The sequence below is a fragment of the Mobula birostris genome, chromosome 4 (assembly GCF_030028105.1).
Source record: "Mobula birostris isolate sMobBir1 chromosome 4, sMobBir1.hap1, whole genome shotgun sequence".
NCBI classification, from domain to species: domain Eukaryota; kingdom Metazoa; phylum Chordata; class Chondrichthyes; order Myliobatiformes; family Myliobatidae; genus Mobula; species Mobula birostris.
Window position 1 is genome coordinate 132,551,917 of NC_092373.1, and position 16,498 is coordinate 132,568,414.

Consider the following 16,498-nt stretch of genomic DNA (forward strand, 5'->3'; position numbering starts at 1 on the left):
TGAAAAACAACTGAACCTCTTGACCATGTCTGCATGCTTTTATGCATTGAGTTGCTGCCATGTGATTGGCTGATTAGATATTTGCATTAATAGGGTGTACCTAATAAAGTGGCCACTGAGTATAGATTCATTCTATTCACCTTGTCTGCTCCCCTTAAAATGTTCCAATCTTGTATCAAATTGCCATTTGACCTTATTAACAGAAACATTCAGCCCTGGTTTATGTAATCTATCTGTGTAGTGCAACAGTATTCCTTCAGTATTAGACCGCTGCTAGCCAAGACTATATGCAGAAGTCCTTCAAACTAACAACCGTTTTAAGTCAATGTATGATGAGCCAGTACATTACTGCTACTTAAGAATGAAATTATACTGAGGCAAAATGAAGGGGCTTAAATCAATGAAGGTTTGAGGAACATAATGTTGAAAAAATCCCAAATCACGATTGTAACTACTTATCGCTAGCTATAGAGCACTATAATGCATTAAGATAATAAAAAGTGCAAGAAAACTGCAAGCTCTTTCCCTAATTAAGATGCAACAAAATAAAATTTGAATAGAATTAACTCTTGGTTGAATAGTTATAGTTGTAATAGGAAGACTTAAGTTACTGGCTGTGACTACCTATGCAGCTGCATATTTTTAGTGGATCGATGGAATCCATAGGAAACTATGTAAGCTAGATAAGCAGTCATGCTTAATCTATTTCATGTTTTCTCTCGGTTTCTTTCATTTTGTCATGAAGTTACTCAAGCAATCGGGACCATTCCTAAAGAAATTCAAGGCTATAGTGACAGTTTCCACAGAGAAGATTTAGCACAGGCTTTTAAAGCGATGAAGGGTTTTGATAGAGTGAGTAAGGTCCAAGTATTCCCTTTAGTTGTGAGTCATTGACAAGGGGTCATTAATTTAAGCTTGTCACTGAGGAAAGACGTTACGAGAAATTTCTTTACATAGAGGATTAGTAGACTATGGCATGTTTTGTTATAAGACTGAAGGATGAGACTATTTTAATGCTTTTAAGGAAAATTAGATAAACATTTGAAGCAGTGGATCATATAGAGCTGTGGGAAGAGAGCAAACTCTTGGGATTAAGTTTGGATTGCTTTACTAGGCATAGACATGATGGGCTAAATGCCACTCCTTTGATGCTGTAGCTGGTATTAATAGCGTCCTTGGATTAGAATCTAACCCTGTTGATTTTACTGTAGGAATGCTGTCAAGATCCAGCAGGATAAATGATGTGGCTCAGTTCTGAATCATATGTCCCTTGCTTGTCCTCTGCTCCAAGATTCACATAACACTAAAACATTTTATTTTAGCTGTGATCCTGGCTTTAAATAAAAACAGTAAACAAAAGTCTTGGTATACCTTGGTTTTGACAAATTTGGTGGTTCTGGTTAAAATACAAACCACGTGCTACAATTTATTTTTACTGCTGCAATTTCAACCTCTGGGTGAACTGTAATTTTAAAATGCAGACTGAATAAATATCTCCATCAGTGTCAGGATGGGAATTGTGAAGTTATTTAATTTACTTGTACAGTCTCTGCTCATTTGTCAGTGTCTGGAACCAGAGAAGGGAGCCTATGACATAAAGATGTCCAGACAATATCATTTTTTTGAGTAGTATTAAGTGTTCAAAGTAAATGATGAAGGTCATGAGATGTTTTGCATTAAAGAAGCATTAGATTCGAAACTCTGGAAGGTCTTAATTGATGCATGGTAGTGTAAAACTCCAAAAATATCTTGGTGCCTGTTGTAGTCCAAGCACATATTTGGAAGGAGTCAGAATATGGTGACAGCAATGTTCACTCCAGTATGAACACATCTCAACCTTGCTAAGGTCATGTTTAAATTTTCATGCTTAATAAACCAGCATTTATGGTTTATTAAGGAACAATTGTAGAGCAAAATCTGATGCCACACCCCAGTAACTTGAATTTCAAACCTCAGAATCGAGACTACTAATGGATATGCTGCGGCCAGACCCATTCCTGCAGCTCATAATATACCTATATATATTATCTACCTGTTTAGAATAGTTGGCCTATAATACTTGCGTACATTCTTAAGTTTTTGTCTTGCGATTAAATAAAATATGAAATTAAAATACTGTACCATATTTTCTGGGATGGATTGCTAGCAGACAGACTGCCTAGGGTTTCCCAATATTCATGTCTAGAGATAGGCTGAATGGCCTATTTCTGCTCTCATATCCTATCATATGGTCATAACGATTCCAACCTCATACCACAGACTTACAAAATGCCCCACTGCATACAACTTGGGCAGGGCGTGGACAGAGGGAGCATGGACTATGGAATTAAATGTTAGGCCTCTAAAGCTGTTATAAACATTTGACATTTTCAAGCCTTTTTAAGTAGAATAGACGTGTAGATCTTGCAAGCTAAAGGCAGATGGATTCAGTTCACTAACAAGACCCTTCTCCCTCATGAGATAATTGGTCACAGATAGTACAATGGACAAATCATCATAGTGGGGCAAGGAGAAAGTAAATTGGTGGTGAGATTTATAGACCAATGGCATCAATAAAATATTGAAATGATGTGCACTAGTCAGCAAGGCAACTGAAGAAATGAAAATTACTTTTTAACCTTAACTAGGATTAAACTGTTCCCATGCACATGAGGGAAGCCTTAGTATTAATATTTAATGCTCTTTGTTGTTTTCCTATAATCATTCAGATTTGAGCTTATGTGTAGGAATGCTTATTGTTACTTCTTTCTTCATGGTGCCATTTATATATATAAAAATCACGGCAGTCTGCTGGTCACAGGGTAAACAGAATTCTAGGATGAATCCAGATAGAGTTTAATGCTGGTTATTTAACAGAGAGATCTGTATAATGATGATAGAGCTGTCAGTAATATTAGTGGACATTCTCTATACTATTACCTTTGGCAGTAATAACAAAACACGATTGAATCTACAAGGGGCAGTGGATTCTCAGTGCTCATTCAAGATCTGTGACAGTTCACCTAAGAAAAGGTACAAGGGAACAGACTGCACGTGAACTTGTTACATAAGTCTGTGACAATAGTGGAGCAGTATATACAGAAAAATATAGACAAATCACTTTCCAATACAGGTAGAAAAAAATTGCTTTCAATAAAATTACATCCTTAATAGCATCATTGATTGCCACAGAAAATGGTTAATGTCACACTTTTGTACAACATAGGAGGCAATGCAGCCTGTTGAGTGGGTTCCAAACTCGGTGCAATCTTATTCCCCACAACCTATATCTCACACATGCCCATTCACACCCCAGTTCTCTTAGCAGCCACATGCACTTCTTTACAGGAACCAGTTCAGCTGATGTCTAAGGTTTTTGGGATGTAGGAAAATAGTGGAGAAACTGGGAAAAATCCACATAAACCTAACTTCCAGTCACAGGGGAAGCCTTTCAAGTTGAGAGAAGAAAATAGGGATACAAAAGAGGTGGGTTAATTTTCAGTCTGGTTTACAACCTGCGTTGGGAAGTGAGAGGGTGGGTTGCCTCCACAGCCCAGTCATTAAACAGCTAGAGGACTGGTACCAAATCTGATACGTAAAGGCCCATTGAGGGTAAAGCCAAGCCTGAGATCAGATGCCTAGAAAAATCGATTGGCAATATTCAGGGAGACAGCAGAGGTGATTTTACAGGAAGATTAGATTATGAGAACACTCAGTCCTCTTTTATTGTCATTTAGAAATGCATACATGCATTAAGAAATGATACAATGTTTCTCCAGAGTGATATCACAGAAAACAGGACAAACCAAAGACTAACACTGACAGAACCACATAATTATAACACACAGTTACAGCAGTGCAAAGCAATACCATAATTTGATGAAGGACAAACCATGGACATGGTAAAAAAAAAGTCTCAAAGTCCCTGAGTTGATTGACTCCCGAGTCCCCGATAGCAGGCGGCAAAAGGGAGAAACTCCCTGCCATAAACCTCCAGGCACCATCAACTTGCTGATGCCTTGGAAGCAGCCGACCACAGCTGACACTGAGTCTGTCCATCCGAAAACTTCGAGCCCCCGACCAGCCCCTCTGATACAGCCTCCCAAGCGCCATCCTCTGCCGAGCGCCTTCGACCTCACCCCAGCCGCTGAAACAAGCAAAGCCGAGGATTCGGGGCCTTCTGCTCCAGAGATTCCAGTTACCACACAGTAACAGCGGCAGCAAAGCGGGCATTTCAGAAGTTTCTCCAGATGTTCCTCCATACTCTCACGTCTGTCTCCATCAAATCAGAATTGTGCACGGTCCCCTACTTGACAGATTACAGATATCATTCACCGGAGAGGCCGCACGCGCGCACTTAGCATTTTACTTCAGACAAGCATATTTCCACCAGAATTCCTTCTGTGAAATAATATTGCATCTGTGCCCATAATCTACTTTCCCCACTACTTTTCAATTCCCTTTCCTGACCCTATGTACTTCAACAGAGTCACAGTCAAATTAAGTGAAGCTGCCTTAGCAACTATTGTAGACCTATGTGACAGCAAGCTGTTCAACAATTCATAGTTTATTCGTTGAGTCTGTTCTTGATACAACGCATAGACCCCCAACAGTATCACCTGAAAACAAACATGAGAGAATTGTGATTAATTTTGTGAATCCCTTCCCTGAACAAAGTGCATTGAGGTTCATTCATGGTGATCTGAATGCCCTGCCTGAGAAAGGGTCAGGTTTTTAAACTATATGATTTCTATTTTTTGTTTTTAAATGTTTCTCACCATTAGAAAAATGAAGAATATTTTACAATTTTGACAGCTAGCAAAATCCGTAAAAGTCTCTTCTAGACAGGGCCTATTTTATTCCCCTGTGCTCCCATCACAAACAATCAAGGGTACAGCTGTGTTCCCTGAGACAGATCACTGCATTCAATTTGGTTTGTTGAAGCCATGGTAACTGCTGACCATCAATTAATTAAAACATATAGGAACTAAACATCAAGAAGAATAGGAAATATAATGGTCTGCTAATCTGCATCTACCCATTCTGTACACACGTGGAAGTTGAAAAGGCATCCTTTTATCTAAATGAACGAACAAAAAAAATATGGGGTTGAGTTATGGATTTTAGCTAGTGTTCCCTAGGGAGATATCCACAACTCCACTGCATCACTGGATTGCATCTCTAATCTTGTGGAACCTGCCACAACTTTCATACTTCAACCAACCAAATCAAGTGCTATTTCAGAGAGCCCATGGTGTAACATGAAAATTGTAACTGGAGAGATGCAGCAGGTAGATATAAAGTAGTCTTTTATTCAATGAAATGAGACATTCTCCAAAGGAAGAGGCCCATTCGACCCGATATTACGTGACATTTTATATCCTAAAGATCAAAGGACAATTCTATATTGACAATGTTTCTACAATGTTCTTTTGAATTACGTAAAATTTTCACACCTCCTTCTTCGCACCCACACTCCAGACATCCAAAACAAATGTTAGTCAGCATTGTCTGGTGTTTCAATTAACTGATGTCCACAGCTTCAGGAAACTATTGTCCAGGCAAGCATTTTAAATTTAATCTACAATCCACATTCAGGTCTAAAGACTGGTTGCTGAAGTTAATGTTTGCTATATACCCTAATTCCAGAATATACCCAATCACTCCGTACATTTGAATAGAAATCTGTGTCCTAATGAAATAGAACAAAAGGTTCAGTTAATTTTATTTATTTTATTTTGATGTTTTAAATGATCTCTTGTTCAATGTTTTAACAACTTTAATTATTTTGTTGCTTTTATTATTTTAAAGAAAATAAGCATTTTTTTATTTAATGTATAATCTTATTGCACATGTTAAAAAACATTTCAAGTAAGATTTCCAGCTTGAACTGAAGACCAGGCTCCAAACCCAGCTTTTCCTCCTGTCAAAAGCTGTCAGGGATAAGTCCTGAGAATTGTCACTGCCGAAGCCTTGTTGTACCTTGCCAGAGGTCTCTGAGTAAGAAGACCCAGCTTGGTTGATCCAGCCGAAGAAAAGGATAGGAAGGAGAGAAATCCAGTATGGGTACATGATCTTTGAGGTAGACAAGAAGGAGTTGTAGGTTTCCTGCTGGAGACTTAAAACACTTGGGAGCAACATAGGTTTTGTCCTTAAATCCCAGTGGGAGTGCCAGATAATGTGATCAACTGTTTCTTCTTGGTTTATTTCAGACTGGAGTTAGCATTCAAAGTGACCCTTGCCAGTGAGGCTACTGTCACTACAGAGACCACTTCCAATTGCTGTCTCTTACAGCATCAGGAATATTTGACTTCAAGTCTTAAACTTTCTCTGGTGCTGGCAATGAAAAAAAAATTAAGAAAGTTGCTGCACTGTCACTATCTAGACAGATAGGAACATCTGGTACCATTTCTTGCAGTCTCCCTGTGCAGGTTATAGGCTCACATGTAGATCACAATCATACTAATAATTTGGAAAATCAACAATCATGCTGAATGCTCTTTCCCTTAATGTACTCTGTTGATACTTGGGATTATTCATTTCCCTTTTGTGTGCCAGTTTACACATGTGGCATGTGTTAAAGGTGCACAGACGTGAGCCAAAATCATCATGAATATATATCAGATAAATATGGATACTTACCTATGTATTTGCTATCTAGTGATTTCTAAAATATGGTTAAATATGTAGAGCTCTTCATAAGCAATCTAATTTTAGACATCTACTCAGATAATAACACCAAATTTGATGGTACAGTGACTACTTTATTGCCAAGATATACTGATCACGTACTTGTTCCAAGATGAGAACATTAGGGTGTAGTTACGTAATGTTATGTACAGTTTCTGTCTTTTATCTTTTAGTTCAAAACACCAATGACAAATGCTAGGGGGATTTTATAAATAATTATACTTTGTTAACGTGTTCCCTCTGCTGCCATTATTTCTAATAGAATGTTACATCTATGTTGAAATTGAAATTTAAATTGTCTCTGCACTCCGCACCAATCCAAGAAATATTGTAAATAATTAGTTTGATCAATTAACCTCGCAGTTTTCAATACATTACCATATTACTGATGGGAAGTCTGCAGTTGTCTAACATTATCAATTAATATTTTACAGACTAGTCATCAAATAGGACCATCCACCAATGTAAATGGAGTACCTCAACAGACCAATGGCACCAGTCCAGATGGTAGGTGCACAAGGCTTAGTAAATGCTAAGTATTGACTAATGTAATAGATCTTCATCTTCAAAAGGTATGCTTGTTGCTTTGGAAAAGTAGAAGGAGCTTTATTATGCATTTGGTCCACTTGATACCCAACCTGGAATATTCAGCTTTGATACTGTTAGCACAGATGGCATCTAGTATCTCAAAATCAAAAATCCCATGTTTTAATGTGAGGAGCTATGTGGTAATCTATTATGCCATTAGAAGTGATCCTTTGGAACAGCTGGAAGCTTAAACTGCCAAGTTTCATATCTCTTCTCACAAGTTAATTTTCTTTCTTGAAGCTCTGTTGACTTTCCCAAACACTTCAGAAAGTTCTCCAGCAATGGAACAAATAAGATAAAGCCTGCAATTTTTGTGGTGTGGCTGAATTATTTTTGGCCATAATATTTTGCCAACCAATAGTTCTTACATTAGCAAACCAAAATCTTAAGGTATATTTGCTAACTTATTTCTAACCTTAATAATGTGGATGCTGAAAGTTGTTTCATTCAATTTTTATATATTAACTGGTGTTTATGGAGATTCAGAAATGAAAAGTCTGAAATTAACATTTTATTTCTGAAATGAAAGCCTCATTTGTGAAGGAAAGTTATTAATATATTTTCATCAAAAGAAAAGCTAGCACTTGATATCAAGTTGTAATCTAGGCTATAAACTGTTCTTACTAGACATGTCAAAATTGTGTGGGGAAGGTGCTTCGATGTATTGAATTACTTTCAAGTAGGTTCTATTTTTCTTACAAGAAGAGTATTTGTAGTCCCATTTAAGCCTTACTGGAAATGCCAAAGCCTTAAAAATGTTTCATTGTTCGAGAATTTTATCTGAATTTTTTTTAGATAGAATATTTCAGGTCTGTCCTTCTCCTTGCAAGTTTCAGGAATTTATTGATGACAAAGTGGGATCAAAGGTTTCCATTTTTTTTGTCACTATGATTAGCTTTCAAGTTCCAAAATGACATCTGTACAATGTGAGCACGTTAGCAGGGAAATTACAGTGAATATCATTCAACGTGCACATAGTGAACATCCACCACAAGTAAGCAGGTCCTGACATCAGCTATCATATAATGCTGATTTGTCTCCATTGCTTACAAATATTCAGTCAGTTCCCTCCCTTAAGACCTGCACTAATAACCAACAGCAAACGTATTCCAGCTACACTAATTAAACAGATCACTACTGCGTTACAAGTTTGTGGCTGATAGCTTTCTCCTACCTGTTTTATTCTGGTTTTCTTTGGTTGTTTCAAGTTGCAGAGATCTGGAGAGGGAGTAATGGGGGACAAGGGAATGGTGGGTGAACTGAATAAGTACATATTTTGCTTCAGCCCTCACTATGGAAGACACTAGCCGTATGCTGAAAATTTGAGAGTGTCAAGGTGCAGAAGTGAGTGTAGTTGCTATTACTAAGGAGGAAATGCTTGGAAAACTAAACATCTGAAGGTAGATAAATCATCTGGATCAGATGGACTACACCCTTGGATTCTGAAAGAGGGAGCTGAAGAGATTGTGGAAGCATTAGTAGTGACCTTCCAATAATTACTAGATTCGGGTATGGTCCTGGAGGACTGGAAAATTGCAAATGTCACTCCACTCTTTAAGAAGGAAGAGGGGAAAAAGAAAAGAAATTATAGACCAGTTAGCCTGACCCCAGTGGTTGGAAAGATGTTGGAGTCGGTGGCTAAGTATGAGGTCTCAGCGCACTTAGAGGCACATGATAAAATAGGCCAAAGTCCAAAGTCTGTATAGTTTCCTTAAGGAGAAATCTTGCCTGACAAATCTGGTGGAAATCTTTGAGAAAATTTCAGGCAGGCTAGACAAAGGAGAGTAGATGGATGTTGTTTTCTTCAATTTTCAGAAAGCCTTTGAAAAGGTACCGCACATGAGGCTGCTGAATAAGATAAGAGTCCTAAGTCTTAAGGTCTTACCAACGTGGTGTGCTCGGTGCTGCAACACCTTCTGTTGACTTCAAGTTTTTCACGCAAGCTAGTTGCTGCTAAGTATGGATGCATTACTGTGCAATGTGTGCGTCTAAGAGAGTGAGCAGGTGGGAGATGAGGAAGAAAGAGGGAGAGCAGAGCTCTTGAGTTGAACAGCTATCAGTTGCTTGGCTACACTTGTAATAGGGACATTCTCACTGAAATCTGCCTTCAGTTTCAACCACAACGTCAACTCAGGACCTTTGCCAATGGTTGACAAGGTATATTAAATATTTAGAACAGTGAATATTGCAGACATCTCCATGGTTTAGAGTGTCATGCACATTGCTTTGCAGACGACATGTTAACTTTCAGATGTACAGTAGTGAATCAAGAACTGCTCCATTCCATATTCCAACTGGTGAGCAACAACAGGCACCAATCATACAGATTTTAAAAAAGAGAAGATTAACTTTATTTGTCATACAAACATCAGCATACGGTGAAATGTGTCATTTGCGTTAAATCAAATCAACTAAGATTGTGCTGGGTTGCCCACAAATGTCACCATGCTTCCAAAACCAACATAGTACACCCGCAACTCACTAACCCTAACCATAAATATACAAACTCCTTCCACACAACGGTGGGAATTGAAGTCCAATCAGTGATCACTGGCGCTGTAATAGTATACGCTAACTGCTAAGCTATTGTCCCACACTTACGATTAGCGATGTATATCGAAACATGCAGTGAAATGCATCATTTGTGTCAAATCAAAACAGTGAGGATTGTACTGAGAAGCCCACAAGAGTTGCCATGCTTCCAGTGCCAGCATGGCATGCCCACAACTTACTAACCCTAATCCTCACTGTACGTTTTTAGAATATGGGAGGAAACCGGAGCACCCTGAGGAAACCCACATGGTCACGGGGAGAGCGTACAAACTCCTTACAGGCAGCAGCAGGAATCAAACTCTAATCTTACAGCTGGTGCTGTAAAGCAATGTGTTAACCCCTATGCTACACACTACAAACCTGCTGTCACAGTGCTTTCGTTCTGGCTTGTTCCTTTGTGCCAGCAGCATTTGACACACTACAACAAATAAATGTTGGTTACAAGATAAAAAGAAGTACCTCGTGACCACATTGATAATGACAAGTCATGCCACTGCAGGAAATCTGGTTAAGTGGACCATTGATTTGTTGGAACCTGGATAACTCTGGAAAATCCCTGCTGTAAAAAGCAGATTGAGTGTTAAACTGATGTTAAATAATTTAGAGTCATTGATTATGAACATGAGTTGATCAGAGAGATCCAGCATGGCTAATCTTGTTGAGGAGTTCACTAATAAAGTCGATGAGAGAATATCTTTGAACATTACTTCCATGATTTCCCAGATGACATTCAATCATCTTTCAACAATGAGAGTGCATGGAATTAGAGGCATGCTTTTGATTCAAGTTGGAAATTGGTTCGGAGGTGGAAGAAGGAGAATGTAGATAACAATTATGGTTTCAAATTAGCAGAATTTGCAAAATGATGCTAATAGGGCAACAACCGTTCATCATAATTGTGAAGAGTAGCATTACAAGCTTGTAGATGACACTAAGTCATGAGAGAACATAAATCATGTAAATCTTTGGGGGAAGTAGAAAATGCACAGAGTGAATTAAGCGAGTGAATCACAGATGGAGTTTACTGTAGGTTGGCATAAGATTATAGATCTAAGAACATCAGAGGATTTTCTATATGCACAAAACTAAAAATGACAGAGGAGCAAATGGATCTGATGTGAAAATGCATAGATTGGTTCAAGCTAGTGGTCAACTACAAACACAAATAAAAAGATGAACTGAATTTTGAAGGGAGACAAAGAAAACGTTTCCTTTCATTTCTATAAAGCCTGAACCAGATCCCATCTGAAAGATTGCGTTCAGTTTTGGGCAGCAAGAATATATTGCTGCTTTTGGTATGCACAAAAATATATCTGGGAATTAGAAGGTTAAATTACGGGTCAATTTGCACAAACATGTTGCTTTAGGGAAAATTATTTTCCTTCTAACTTCATTTATTTTGGCAGGGGATGGGAACCAGAGTTATAGGTCAAAGGATGGGGCAGTTAGTGTAAAGGTACAGAGAGATTGTGAGGTGTGAGGAAGGATAGGCAGTAGCTAGGGCATAATTGTGGTCAGTTGGATAGGTTGAACTGTGTCTATGTTAATGCAGGAAGTATAAGGAACAAGGGTGATGAACCTGCAGCTACAATACTAAGACTTGGCTGCCACAAGGGCAGGAATGGCTGCTTGAATTTCTGGGGTTAGATGTTTCAAAAGGGACAGAGAGGGAGGTAAAAGAGGTGGTGAGTGGCATTGTTAGTCAAGGATAGTGTCACAGATGCAGAAAGGGAGGATATTAGGGAGGGATTGTCCACTGATTGTGGGTGAAAGTCAGAGATAAGAAGTGAATAATCACTCTATTTGGAATATTCCTTAGAACCCCCCCCCCCCGCCATAACAACAAATACACTGAGGGGGGCAAGTTGGGAGAAGGATTTTGGAAAGGTGCAAACATTGCAGGATTGTTGTTATGCTTGATTTCAACATTTCTAATATTGATCGGCAGCTCCTTAGTGCAAAAGGTTTAGACGGGGCAGAATTTGTTAGGTGTGTTCAGGAAGGATTCCTGACACAATTTGTAGACAAGTCAACTAGAGGAGAGGCCGTACTGGATCTTCTACTGGGCAATGAACCAGGTCAGCTGTCAGATCTCTTGGTGGGTGAGCATTTCAGAGACAGTGACCAAAACTCCTTGACCTTTACCATAGCCTTGGACGTGGATATTTATTTAGGCCATGGTGAATTACGATCCTCACAGGCAGGAACTTGGGAGCATGAATTGGAAACAAATATACTCAGGGAAATGAACAACAGAAATGTGGGGGCTGTTTAGGGAGCACTTGTATGGTGTTCTGGTTAGATTTGCCCATTGCTACTGGGAAAACATAGGGCGAAGAAACCATGATTGTCAAGAGAGATAGACCATCTAGTTAAGAGCAGGAAAGAAGCATACTTAAAGTTTAGAAGCAAAGATCAGACAGGTCTCTAGAAAGTTACAAGGTAGCCTGGAGCAGCTTAAGAATTGACTTAGTAGAGCTACAAAGCTTTGCTTTGTAGGATTGGGGAAAACCCCAAGGCATTGTACACAACGTGAAGAGCATGAGGATGGCCAGAGTGAGGGTAGGGCCAATCAGGGATAGAAGAGGAAAAGTGCCTGGCGGAGGTATGGGAATGAAATCTTGCTGCAATATTCACCAGCGAGAGACACTTTGATGAAAGTAAGTACATCGTAAAACAGATCAATAGGCTGGAACATGTCAGTGTTAAGGAAGAGGATGTGCTGGAACTTTTGAAAAGCAGTAGGATAGATAAGTTCCCAGGGCCAGATAAGATATACTCCAGGTTACTACAGAAATGGGAGAATAGATGGCTGCACCTTTGGTGATGATCTTCGTATCCTCACTGGCCACAGGAGTAGTACTAGATGATTAGAATATATCTGGAACAGCTTCTTCCTCACCGCCATCAGATTTCTGAATGGAGAATAAACCCGTGTATACTACCTCACTTTTTTTTTGCACTACTTAATTTAATTTATAATACAGTAGATTCTGTTTATTTGGGTACATCGGGACCAATACATTTTGGCCAAATAAAGTGCCTGCCACGATTAGCCGAAGTTTCATGGAAATAGTTAAAAAGGTATATAAAAAAATCTACTGTTTAACGAGTAATGAGATTATATATTTCAATGAAATACAGAACAAATTAGAATGCTACCAATGCTACTGCAGTACTATAAAAAACTGTTTATTAGTTTCTAATAGTTGTTGATGGAGGAATTCATCCAATGTATGTTGCCATGTGTGGGGTGTCCAGGAAGGAGAGCACCTCAGGTGAAGGGGTTTGCCATGTCTATTTTGGGACAGCTCACTCACTTTTGGTCCCCACCAGACACTCAGCTTTCAACTGTGGCTCCAAGTAACTGTTCGCATGCAATGGCAGCCAGATTTCGGTACACCACATCGACTGGCAGACTAAACCAGGCGAGGGCAGCCAACAGCCTCATACCTTGGTGCAATAGGGACAAATCTGTCCTAGTATGTAAGGTCAGCTCTGGCAGACTGGGTGGATGTGATCAACAGTGAGATTCAAAGGCCAAGAAGGTGCTTGTGCACCGATTTGTGGAGAGCAAATGGCATGATAAGGCACAGTAGTAATCATGGCTATCCACTGCAACCAAGGAAGTCCCCAGCTTGTGAAGACTACTCGTACCACTGGACCCAGACTTCCAAAGTCACGAGAGTGGAACTGTCCTAGTGCAACAGCTTTTCAACTTTAAAAACTCTCCTACACAGGTTTCACTGTCATTACCAGACATAACAGACAACCAATATGCTGCTCTGTTCTTTTGATTCACTGTAAATGAACAAAATTAGTGCAGACGCATAATGCAGATAATGGTCTGCCTTCATACAATGCTTTTGATAATTGCATCCTCCAAATCTTCATTTTCATTGTAACATTCAAGATGATTATTGATACCTTCAAATTCTTCATACTTCCTAATTTGTCGAAGTAGTGAAATCATTTCATCTTCATTCCTGGTCATTTCTCACATCTCCAAGCCTGAATGCTTGAAACTGCAGTCAACAAAACAATTCTAAATTCTCATTTCTCTCCAGCTCTCAGTGACAAAAATCATTGCTTTTTGAATACAAGCCCATGCAACTGACTCTATTTAAAAACTGTTCATTCTAAGCACTCCTAATAACCGATCACCCAATTAACCAGAATCCACTGTATATATATATAAAATATTTCTTGCAACACACATCAAAGTTGCTGGTGAACGCAGCAGGCCAAGCAGCATCTGTAGGAAGAGGTGCAGTCGACGTTTCAGGCCGAGACCCTTCGTCAGGACTAACTGAAGGAAGAGTGAGTAAGGGATTTGAAAGTTGGAGGGGGAGGGGGAGATCCAAAATGATAGGAGAAGACAGGAGGGGGAGGGATAGAGCCAAGAGCTGGACAGGTGATAGGCAAAAGGGGATACGAGAGGTTCTTATTGGTTTGTAGTATTTTATTATGTATTGCAATGTACCGCTGCCACAAGCAAAGTTCACAACATATGCCGGTGATATTAAACCAGATTCTGATTCTGATTGGAGAGCAGCAAATGTTATTCCTTTGTTCAAGACAGGTTTTAGGGATAACCCTGGGAATTATAGAACAACGAGTCTTTCATCAGCGGTGGACAAACTTTTGGAGAGGATTCTTATGGATAAGATTTGCAAGCATTTGTTGAAGCATAATCTGATTAAGGAGAGCCTAATTGAATTCTTTGAGGAAATAGCAAAACTAATTGATGAAGGTAGAGCAGTGGATGTGGTGTATATGGATTTGCAAAATGCATTTGATAAGGTTCCCCATGAAAGGCCCATTCAGAAAGTCAGAACGCATGGGATCCAAGGAAACTTGGCTGTGTGGATACAGATTTGGCTTACCCACAGAAGATGAAGTGTCGTAGTATATAGAGTGCTACTGCCTGGAGGTTGGTGACCAGTGATATTCCCCAGAAGACTGGTATTGGAGCCTCTGCTCCTGGTGATTTTTATATATTACTTGGATGAGGAAGTGGAAGGGTGGGTTATTAAGTTTGCGGATGACCCGAAGATTGTTGGTATTGTGGATACTGTGGAGCATTGTGGTGAGTTACAGCAGGATATCGATATGATGCAGAGTTGGGCTGATAAGTGTTCGTTGGAGTTCAATCTGGAAAGTGTGAAATGCACTGCCTGGGATGCTGGTAAACACCGATACATTAAATACATTAAAGAGACCCTTAGATAGGCATATAGCTAAAAGAAAACTGGAGGGCAATGTGGAACAGAAGGTTTAGATTGATCTTTGAGTAGGGTAAAAGGTTGGCACAACATTGTGGGCTGAAGGGCTTGTACTGTGTTGGACCAGTCTACGTCCTATGTACTCAGCTCAGTATTTAATATTCAGAACCAAGAAATGAATCTGGAAATCTTCATTACATTCTCATATAATAGAAAATATCCAAAAAATAATAGTTATTTTCAAGAAACATCAGTCAATGAAATATCAATATTTCAAAGCTAATGCAAAGCAAATACCTTAAAGTTGCTAAGTGAGTGTACTGTGTGAAAATTGATCATTTCTGAAGGGTTGGGGTCACTCCTAACAGAACAGTAAGTGGTGTGGACCAGTTAGGTTTGAGGATTCTTTTTGCTCTTTCTGCAGGTCTGAATGGAAATAGATACTTTCCAGTTTCAACTATACTTGATAAATATAAAGTTGGGAAGGTGATTGGAGATGGAAACTTTGCAGTTGTTAAAGAATGTGTAGAGCGGTAAGTATTATTACCAATATACTTGTAATTCTGCTAGAAAAACCTTGGATATTATTCATCCCCCGGGCAAAGTTCCATAACACTACTGAGGTTTTCATTGTATCTCTGTTTATAACAAAATATCAAGCTTACATACATTAATCTGTAATGGCGTGGTTAACATGGTATTAGGTGGGTTTAGTGGTAGCGTTCTCACATCGTTGGGATGATGATGGGTTCAGGACTTAAAGTGAACAGTCTAAATATATACGTGATATTCTGGAACTAAAGTGTATTAAATGGTCAATAGTGCCTTTTTTTCAGACTAATTACACTGAGACCTCGTCTGGTAAGCATTCTCAAGGCACTTATTAAAGAAGCCTCATCCAGTTCAATCTTTATCCTTTAACTAACATCTTTAAGATAGATTTTAGGGCAATAACTCCTTATCGGAACTCATCAGCGTTTATCAGAATGAGTGCTTGAGGGTGTGAATGTTATGAATATCTTCAGTGTCTCAGATTTGCAGCATTTGTTCTTTTTAGTTTTGTGTTTACTTTTTATGATTTCCTGTTACAGATGTGAACCTCACTGGTAAGACCAGTATTTATTGCCCATCCCTAACTGTCCCTGAGAATGAAATAGTAAGCCACTTTCTTGAACTGCTGCAGTCCTCCCACAGTTCTGATTTAGAACCAGCAATAATGAAGGAATGCCAATGCAGTCTCAAGGCAGGATAGTGTACCGCTCGGGAAGAGCCCAGATAATTGTGTTTCCATGTGCCTGCTGCTCCTATCTTTCTTGGTGGTGGGCGTTTATGAACTTGAGGACTGCTTTCATAGCAGCTGTCAAGTTGAATAACTGCAGTGAGTTTTCTATGGAGTATGCACTTCAGCTACTGTATCCCAATGGTCAATGGAACATATGTTAGACTTGTATTAGGGAAGATGT

At 39.2% G+C, this 16,498-nt stretch overlaps 1 protein-coding gene across 5 annotated transcripts in view; it reads left to right on the forward strand.

Moving 5' to 3' along the window:
* dclk2a (doublecortin-like kinase 2a) overlaps positions 1-16,498 on the forward strand; it is a 367,725-nt gene that overhangs the window by 274,555 nt on the left and 76,672 nt on the right. For all 5 annotated transcript variants that reach the window (XR_011885758.1, XM_072256046.1, XM_072256047.1 and 2 more), the window contains 2 exons: positions 7,104-7,176; positions 15,460-15,568. Coding sequence is in view for 4 of the 5 variants with exons in the window: in XM_072256046.1 (XP_072112147.1) it covers positions 7,104-7,176; positions 15,460-15,568 (182 nt within the window). In the remaining variant the exon portion in view is untranslated. The remainder of the gene's footprint in view (positions 1-7,103; positions 7,177-15,459; positions 15,569-16,498) is intronic.